The following is a 9,066-nucleotide window of genomic DNA, read 5'->3' on the forward strand; positions in this document are numbered from 1 at the left end:
CAGCCATTTATTCCTCTAGGGGGGGTTGGTAAGAAATCCAAAAGTAGATATGCAAACACACACACACACACACACACACACACACTCTCTCCTAATCTGCAGACTCCATGATGTCACCGCCAACTTTTTAATAAACCCACAAATCAAAGCATTTATAAATTCTAGAGCCAAGCAATTGTACAATTTTTAAAGATTTCTTTTATTATTCTTTCATGGCTGCACGTGACAAGATATGGAATTACATTAGTCATGAATCACACACAACAACTGAAATTTAAAACCCAGGAAACACACACACAATCCAGAATAAAATTTATCATCAGCAGTTATCTGATGAACAGGAGAGGAGAGGAGAATAATATTAATTAACTGGATAGGACCCAATATGCACCATTTTGTGAATAATCTAAGGTTGACTTCTGTTGTGTTTGCAGCCAAAATTAATAAAATACTAAGAGGATAAATTATAATGAAATAATTGCATCATGTTTGCGTGTGTAATTGCTGTGATTTGCTGTGGTGTTAATTAAAAAAAGAAATTGGAGAATAATCAGTAATGATCAATCTTTCAGCAATATTTCAGCATGTTCTCCTGCCGAGCAAAGTCAGCAGAACCTTAATCAACAAAGTTCATTATTTCTAAAACCTAAATAAACGAATAACATTAAAAGAACAATTCTAATAACAAAATATTATAAATATTATATTTTTATTAATTGCCATCTATTCGTCTCGTGCCGCGAATAGGACCCAGCAGTAAAAATAAAAGGACTTTTTCTTGTGTTGACCGCGCAGTAAAAAGAAAAGTATAAAAGTTATAAAAGTCGATCACATCATGGGGAAAACGTTCGATCCGCGAGGTCGGCCTGTGGCGCCACCTGATTATTCGTGCTGAATATTGGACGTCGTGCGAGTTCGGCGGCTAATTGGCCCCTGATCACATGACCGGCGGAGGAAGATGAAGAAGATGAAGGTCTGGCGGTGATCTCCGAGGTCACTTGTTGAAGGTGACCTCTCACGGCACGTCGCCAAATATACGAAGCAGCCCGATCGAATTCGGGATTCGTCCTTTACTGACGTCACAAATAAAGAAGAAGAGAAATCCACACAGATCCCGGATTTGGTGAGAATTGAGTTATAAGTTATAATGTAAAAAATAAAATTAAACACGCTTTGTAGAAGATAAAATACACGAATTCATTTTGATTCTATTTTTTTGCATTTATTTAGAAAATGTATTTTTTTGTCTTGTTTTTTTTTTTTTTTTTTTTTTTTTTTAAGAATAAAAAATCCTGGATTTTTCTTCAATATTGTCACATCAGGACTCTGACCGTCCATCCTTCTCCCTCCGGACTCCAGTGAGCTTTTAAAAAAGATTTCTTGGTGAGAGTTTGCATGTTGGACGTGATTTTTTGACTTCCTGTTTGCAGGGGATGCTTTATTTAAAATTACATTTTTAAAAAGGTAAAAAATTATGACGTCGTCACATGTCACATCTGGTAAAAAAAAATGAAATTTCATCTTGATGAAAAGTTGCTAAATGATCCCATAGTACACACATGCACACACACGCACACACGCACACACACACGCACACACACACACACACACACACGGAGCATGCGGAATAATAAAACGATCAGAAGAAATACCTGAATAAAAGTAAAAGAAAGTCTAAAGGTTAATGAGACGCGATTTTAACGATATAAAACCATTTTTCAAGGTGAAAATAAACAGAATAATTCCAGATTCTCTGCCCGGTGATAATTTCGCGCTCGGGAATGTTTTGTCCGCAGCTTTTTGTTTCCGGCTTATTTCATTTTTTTTTTAATCTCTGGAAATATAAAAGTGAATACGGGAGATGGGGTGAAATGTGCTTGGTCTGGGGGGGGTTTAATGTGAAGGGACCCGGTCCCGCTTCACCTATAAACCCCAAAAAAAACGTCGAACTACGCGTCCTACCTGCAAGGATGAACTCCGGGGTGCCGACATGCTCCGACCGACTCGTACACTCCATCTGCGACTTTTTGGACCAAATTTTTAAAATACGATATATATATATAATATAATTTTATATATTTCCCTCCCACCCACCCCCCACAAAGAGTCCTGATCCGAACACCGCGTCCGCGTCCGGAACCGAACCGCCGTCATCCCGGCGGCGCGCGCGGTTCATAAATGTGCGTTTCCTGTCGCCTCATATTTCGGTATAAAATCTGCAGTGATGTGCGCGCACTTTGGAGACCGCGATGGAACGGAAAACGCGCCGAAACGCGCCGCGCCGGGCCGGGCCAGGGCGGCTCGGGGGGGCGGAGCTTCCACATCACAACCCTGTCATTGGTTAATATTTTATTCTGTTGACATGTTTTCTTACCGCTAACGCTTCCGACACCTTCCAGTCCCCCCTCCCCGGCCGGCCGGAGCTGTCGGGGCCACGCCTATGGAGCTCCGCAATTGGTCCGGAAAGCGTAAAATCGACAATCAAGGGTCTCCGCTTCATTAGTGCGGAGGTCCGGGCAGCAGGGAGACGCGACCGGGGAGACCCGCGGCGGATTTTTATCTTTTTCCCTTTTTAAAAAGATCGCGGGGACCTTATCGAGATCCGTGGATGCACCGATGAGAGACCCAGTTTGCACCGGGACCACCATGGCTTATCACCCTTTCCACACGCACCGGCCGGCCGACTTCTCCATGTCCGCCCTGTTCGCCGCGGCGCAGCCCTCCTTCTTCCCGGCGCTGGCGCTGCCCCCCGGGGCCCTGGGCAAGCCGCTGGCCGAGCACGGGCTGAGCGGGGCGGCCGAGGCCGGGCTCCACGCCGCGCTGGGACACCACCAGCACCAGCAGGCGGCCCACCTGCGCTCCCTCAAGGGCCTGGAGGCCGACGACGAGGTGGACGACGACCCGAAAGTCACGCTGGAGGCCAAGGAGCTGTGGGACCAGTTCCACAAGATCGGGACCGAGATGGTCATCACCAAGTCCGGCAGGTAAAATTCATTTTTCTTTTCGTTTTTTCTTTCTTTCTTTCCTTCCTTCTTTCTCTCTTTCTTTCGTTTTTTCTTTCTTTCTTTCCTTCCTTCTTTCTTTCTTTCTTTCCTTCGTTTTCAGACATCCTACTTTATCTCTGCGTAATCCGTATTAAAAAAAAGAAAAACAGCCGCCGTATTTATTACTCCGAAGGAGGATGTTCCCGCCCTTCAAAGTGCGCGTCAACGGCCTGGACAAGAAGGCCAAATACATCCTGCTGATGGACATCGTGGCGGCGGACGACTGTCGCTACAAGTTCCACAACTCGCGCTGGATGGTGGCGGGCAAGGCGGACCCGGAGATGCCCAAGCGCATGTACATCCACCCGGACAGCCCGGCCACGGGCGAGCAGTGGATGGCGAAGCCGGTGGCGTTCCACAAGCTGAAGCTGACCAACAACATCTCGGACAAGCACGGCTTCGTCAGTCTCCAATGAACCATTCTTATAATAATAATAATAATAATAATAATACTAATAATGAATAATCATAATGTCGTTTTGTGGCAGACTATACTGAACTCCATGCATAAATACCAGCCACGGTTCCACATAGTGCGCGCCAACGACATCCTCAAGCTGCCCTACAGCACGTTCCGGACGTACGTGTTCCCAGAGACCGAGTTCATCGCCGTCACCGCCTACCAGAACGACAAGGTGCGGCTCGCGTCCCCCGTCACCCCCTTGTCCACGTCCGGCGGGAACCAAACCGGAATCTTTCCTTCTCCCCGCAGATCACCCAGCTCAAGATCGACAACAACCCGTTTGCGAAGGGGTTCAGAGACACGGGCAACGGGCGGAGGGAGAAGAGGTAGGTGGCCCGGTGGCCGGAACGTGAGCGTGTGCCGGAGGAGGCGTCCCTCACCGGTCCCCCTGTCCCCTGCAGGAAGCAGCTGGCCCTTCCCTCGCTGCGCCTGTTCGAGGACCAGTGTAAGGCGGAGCGGGACGGCGGCGACTCGGACGCGTCCTCCTGCGAGCAGGCGTCCGGTAGGGACTCCGCGACCTCGCCGCTGGGACCCGCCTCCAGTCCGCTGAAGCTGAGCCGGACCGCTGGAAGTACGGAACGTTAAAAACCTTCTTTTTGCTTTATTAACCCGCTCGGGTGTATTCTGCACATTCCATTTACATTTACGGCATTTACCAGATGGGACAGTCAGGGGTTAAGTGTCTTGCTCAGGGACACGGTGGTAGTAAGTGGGGTTTGAACCTGGGTGTGTTACCCACCAGGCTAATAAAGCGAGCAGAGGGCAGCCATGAGGATTCGAACCCGCTTCCGTACCCGCTAGGCCATTACTGCCCCTGACGGAGGACTTTTTCCGGCCAGGAATTGTCCCCTTTTGACCCGCTAGCGCTAAATGGCCCTCCGCTGCCGCCAGGTCACCTGACGCTTCTCCTCTTTTCCCACAGACGAAAAGCCCGGCAGCGAGAGTGACCAGGACCTCGACCAGCCGGAGGAGATCAGCAGCCCGGGACCCGACTCCCCGGCGCCCTTCAGCCCACGGCGCGACGACAGGCCCAAGGACAGGGCGGGTCACGAGAAGAAGGCCGACCCGGACTCGGCCTTCCGCGCCAGGAACCCGGAGAAGGACAGACCGCGCAGGGACGCCGAGGCGTCGAAGAAGGACCCGGACTCGGCGAGCCCGTCCGCGCCGAAGGACACCTTTTCTCCGCTGGTGCTCCAGACCGAGAGCCCGTCGCACTTTAGCGCCAGTCACCTGCAGAGCCTCGCCCTGTCCGGCCTGCACGGCCAGCACTTCTTCAACCCCCTGAACCCCGGGCAGCCGCTCTTCCTGCACCCGGGCCAGTTCGCCATGGCTCCGGGCGCGTTCTCCACCATGGGCATGGGACACCTGCTGACCTCCATGGCGGGGAGCGGCGGCCTGGAGAACGGGGGCCTGTCGTCGCCCGGCGCCGCTTCCGGCCCCTTCCCGTTCCACCTGTCCCAGCACATGCTGGCGTCTCAGGTACGGCGAACGTCCACCGGCACTTGGACACCTCGGGTTATTATTCATACGATTAACTGTTTAGTGGTTTTGCAGACCAGACATTTACATTTACGGCATTTACCAGAGGCCCGTATCCGGAGCGACTTACAGTCAGTAGTTACAGGGACAGTCCCCCGGAGACACTCAGGGTTAAGTGTCTTGCTCAGGGACACGATGGTAGTAAGTGGGGTTCAAACCTGGGTCTTCTGGTTCATAGGCGAGTGTGTTACCCGCTATTTCTTTCATCATATTTTTTTTTATCATATTTTTGTTTACCTTACTTTAATTTATTTAACAGACACTTACACGCGACTCACAAGAGGACAAGACCAGAAATTCTCATTCGGTTTCTTTAGATTTTGAGTTACAAAACTAAGAGCCCTGATAAGGCCGAACTTGTCAGGAATAGAACATGCTGGAAATTGTGCTGGACGAATATATATATATATATATATACACACACACACACACACACACACGCACATACATACATAAATCTATTTTTATTTTTGTGAGTGTGTTAGACTCGTTTGGGTTTGTTGGAGGTAGATTGTACAACCTTGGTTGTCTCTGCTCTCCTGCAGGGTGTCTCCATGCCCCCGTTCGGCGGCCTGCTCCCGTACCCCTACTCCTACATGGCGGCGGCGGCGGCGGCGGCGGCCGCGGCGGCCGCGGCGTCCGCGCTGCCCTCCGGACGGAACCCGCCGCCCGGCGCGGCGCGCCAGCGCCTGCGCTTCAGCCCGTACCAGCTGCCGCCCGCGGCGGCGGCGGCGGCGCGGAGCTCCGACTCGTCCCGGCCCGGCAGCGGGCAGGCCAGCCCGGCGCCGGAGCCGCTCCGCGGGCCGGGATCCCCCCGCGGCGCGGCGCTGCTCAGCATCCAGCGGCTGGTGCGCGGCCTGGAGAGGAGCGACGAGAAGGAGGCTTCGGGCGGGGAGACGCCCAAATGAGGCTTTTCTGCCTGGATTCTGAAAGATGGACTGAAAAAAGAAGATAAAAAAAGATAAAAGAAGATAAAAGAAGATTTTTTTGGGGGGGGAAAAAGCTTCATCCAAATCTGAGTTTCAAAAGGGATGGGAAGGCGTCATTTGCTGGTCACCTCGTATGTCTTTTTTCTATTATTATTATTATTATTATTATTTATGTTAATAAAACTAAAAGGATGGTGTAAATAATGCTTAATAAATCGAATGATATACGCGTCGTAATTTATTGTAAAGTGTAAATACTCGGTCCGCTGCCTTTTTACGAACATTCGAGCGCATACGAACAAAAAAAAGATTCGGACAGCGGGGACAACTCAGGTTCACTTTTTCGATCTTCACCTCCGTCTTACTTTGTGCTGGACGTCCGGCTTCGCGGGATTCTTTTCATTTCCAGAGTAAAAGGGAGAATAAAAGAATGTGCTGATGGGCTCCGTGTGTTTTAGGCGGGCCGAGAAAAGACAGATCCATTTTCCAGAAGAAATAATGGGCAAAACGATGGAATCGATTCATTATTCTTACTTTGCCATTGTGGGGCCTGTTGCTGTAAAATGGGAATTTGCGTTTATTAGTTTGACTGACTTTTTCCAAAGATTTGGCAGATTTACGCAGCAGGTCGCTTTTTTAGTATCGATTTATTAAATATAAATTCGCGAGTGATCATTAGAAAAACAATTTGGTTCCAAATAGCGAAGGCGCGCAGCCGACGTTTCCTACATTTACGGTTTGGTATTTTTCGGGTGGGGCCGCGGTGGGCGTGGCCCGTCCCGTTGACCCCGCCCCCGACTGTGAAACCCTGCAGACCAACTCTGCACCTGTTCACGGGTTTTCATTTCGTCCAACAACCAAAGCTGACGTCAATAAAAAAAATCAATTAATCTAAATCTGCGTTTCAAATTTCTATTTGATTTAATTTTGTAAATATTGTACAGAAAATATTCTGCTCGTGTGAGTTAGGAGCCTCGGTTATTTCGGACTGGTCGGTGATGAATGGTCTTTATTCTCTGTTTCCTCCAGCCTGCAGCAGGATGAATGTGTTTGCTTATATTTAGCAAGAGAATGGCCTTCTGGGATATTTATAGCCGCATATTGTGTTTGACTCGGAACTGTATTCGCCCTCCAATGACGTGTCTCCGTCTTCGCTCTACTGCGCACGTCTGCCCGTTTCTCACCTCGCCTGCCTCTGTCCCTGCGTCCCTCTGTCTGTCTGTCTCGCGGGCCCCTGCCCTCGCCTCCCGGAGCCGCCCAGCGAGAAGGGGTTAAGTGCCGCCGCAGGGACCCGAGCAGGGGACGCCTCGCAGACAGTCCTTTGTCCGGGAGCCGGCGCCTGTCGGCCACGCAGCCTCCCGTCACCCGCACACAAAGGCCGACTGCGATCTGGAGAGCCCCGTCCCCTAATTAGAGCGGCCCCTCGGCCCTCGCCCATTCTTTCACGCCGATAACCACAAAACTCATTTTACTAACCGCCCATTGTTGCGCCCGGTTTCGTCCAATTAGCAGAGCGACACCGCCGACCTCACACTCTTACGGGGAAAAAATGTTTGTCTAAAACAATTAGCCAGCGACTGATCTGCTGGTCTCTAATCCACAGACGTCCTTCGTGTTCAAAGAGCCCCGCTCGGCCCCGAGGAGGAAATGAGCTGTCTCGCAGCCTCCAGACCTTCTCGCCAGAGGCATAAAGCATAAAGTGCACGATACGGGACCGCGGAGGAATGGCGCCAGGCCCCAGGACCCTGCAGCTCTGCTAGGTGTCTCCACGCGAACCGTCCAAGGCCGATATAATGAGGAGAGTAATGGGTGGACGGCGCGGATGTGCGTATAAAAGCAGAACGTCTGCGGCTGATTGATAAGGCCCCTGCGTCGCTCTGCATTATCTCAGGCCGCAGCCCCTCTCCACTCCAACCCACCGGGCCCTTGACTGGAGACAGATCTCCTCTGGAAGATAGCCGGGGACGGGAAGCCAGCGGGGGCTGAAAATAGACCGAACAATGTCCACTTCCTCCGAGCTCTGATTCGGCCCGGGATGCGCGGGCCTGCGGCGCAGGAGGAAACAAAACAACGCTCTCGCTCTGGAGAAGATCCGGAGGAGGAACGTCCACCTCAGCGGCATATCGCCCTCTTTTGGAGGAAAGGCGGCCGACTGAAAACAGCATCTCTACATCATAACAGCATTTACATTTGCAGCATTTATCCAGTGCGACTTACAGTCAGTAGTTACAGGGACAGTCTCCCCCCGGGGACACTCAGGGTTAAGTGTCCTGCTCAGGGACACGATGGTAGTAAGTGGGGTTTGAACCTGGGTCTTCTGGTTCATAGGCGAGTGTGTTACCCGCTAGGCTACTACCAGCCCTGAACTGATCCAGAATTTCACTTGGCGGCGACTGGTCCCATTATATCTACGGTTTGAGGGGATGATGGACATTTAATTTGGACGTTCCGATGTCGCGCATCGATTTCTTCAAAGCTCGCGTGCACGCGTCACGTCCAGAGCTCCAGGCCGAGACAGCCGGCCGTCGCCTGACCCTTGGGCCCCGCCTGCCCTGTTTCAGCCGCTCCACCGCGGCTTTTAAGATAAAAAAGATAACCCCGACCGTACCAGCGGCTCCAGGCCTGGGGGAGCCTTCCCAACGAGCGGCCATTAGCTCAATTTACACTCATTCGCTCCGGCACTGAAGTGCACCGCGGTAAATCGGGCGAGGTTCGCACGCGCGGTGCCAGGAAGCTGAGAAGCAACGGCAACGTACGAGGAAAAAAATGATGTTCTCATGCCGTGTTTTTTCCTTCACTATGAATATGTGTTCGTGCCATAAAAGGAAGATACAGATTCAGATACCAATAAATGTACGACGGATGTAGAGGGCATTTTTTGGCATGTTCTTCATGTTCATGCAGTTTGCGCTTTTGTGCTGGACAAAGAAGTTCCAGAACTGTTTTCAGCTTGTACCGCAGTTTGGTCCCTCCTGAAAAGCCGCCATTTCACAATACCCTCACTCTGATACGCGTCTTCTAATCATTCCACCGTGTTGCGTCACAGCGCCACGGGACCAGTCGCCACCATGTGACGTAGCTTAGAAAAGTA

At 51.2% G+C, this 9,066-nt stretch overlaps 1 protein-coding gene across 1 annotated transcript; it reads left to right on the plus strand.

Annotated features, from left to right (window-relative positions):
- The first annotated feature begins 2,334 nt into the window (after window positions 1-2,334).
- On the plus strand, window positions 2,335-6,212 carry tbx2a (T-box transcription factor 2a). Its single transcript, XM_028984707.1, has 7 exons — window positions 2,335-2,984; window positions 3,178-3,445; window positions 3,533-3,679; window positions 3,757-3,833; window positions 3,909-4,078; window positions 4,430-4,986; window positions 5,592-6,212. The coding sequence occupies exons 1-7, from the start codon at window positions 2,617-2,619 to the stop codon at window positions 5,952-5,954; spliced, it is 1,950 nt and encodes a 649-aa protein (XP_028840540.1). The 5' UTR covers window positions 2,335-2,616; the 3' UTR covers window positions 5,955-6,212.
- The last annotated feature ends 2,854 nt before the right edge of the window (window positions 6,213-9,066 follow it).

The sequence above is a fragment of the Denticeps clupeoides genome, chromosome 6 (assembly GCF_900700375.1).
Source record: "Denticeps clupeoides chromosome 6, fDenClu1.1, whole genome shotgun sequence".
Lineage (NCBI taxonomy): Eukaryota > Metazoa > Chordata > Actinopteri > Clupeiformes > Denticipitidae > Denticeps > Denticeps clupeoides.

Bases quoted from the DNA above. Each gene is read 5' to 3' on its own strand.
- tbx2a (XM_028984707.1), top strand. From the start codon at position 2,617: ATGAGAGACCCAGTTTGCACCGGGACCACCATGGCTTATCACCCTTTC. The intron at 3,680-3,756 runs GTGCGGCTCGCG...TTCTCCCCGCAG, and splicing joins CCGCCTACCAGAACGACAAG to ATCACCCAGCTCAAGATCGA. The intron at 3,834-3,908 runs GTAGGTGGCCCG...TGTCCCCTGCAG, and splicing joins AACGGGCGGAGGGAGAAGAG to GAAGCAGCTGGCCCTTCCCT.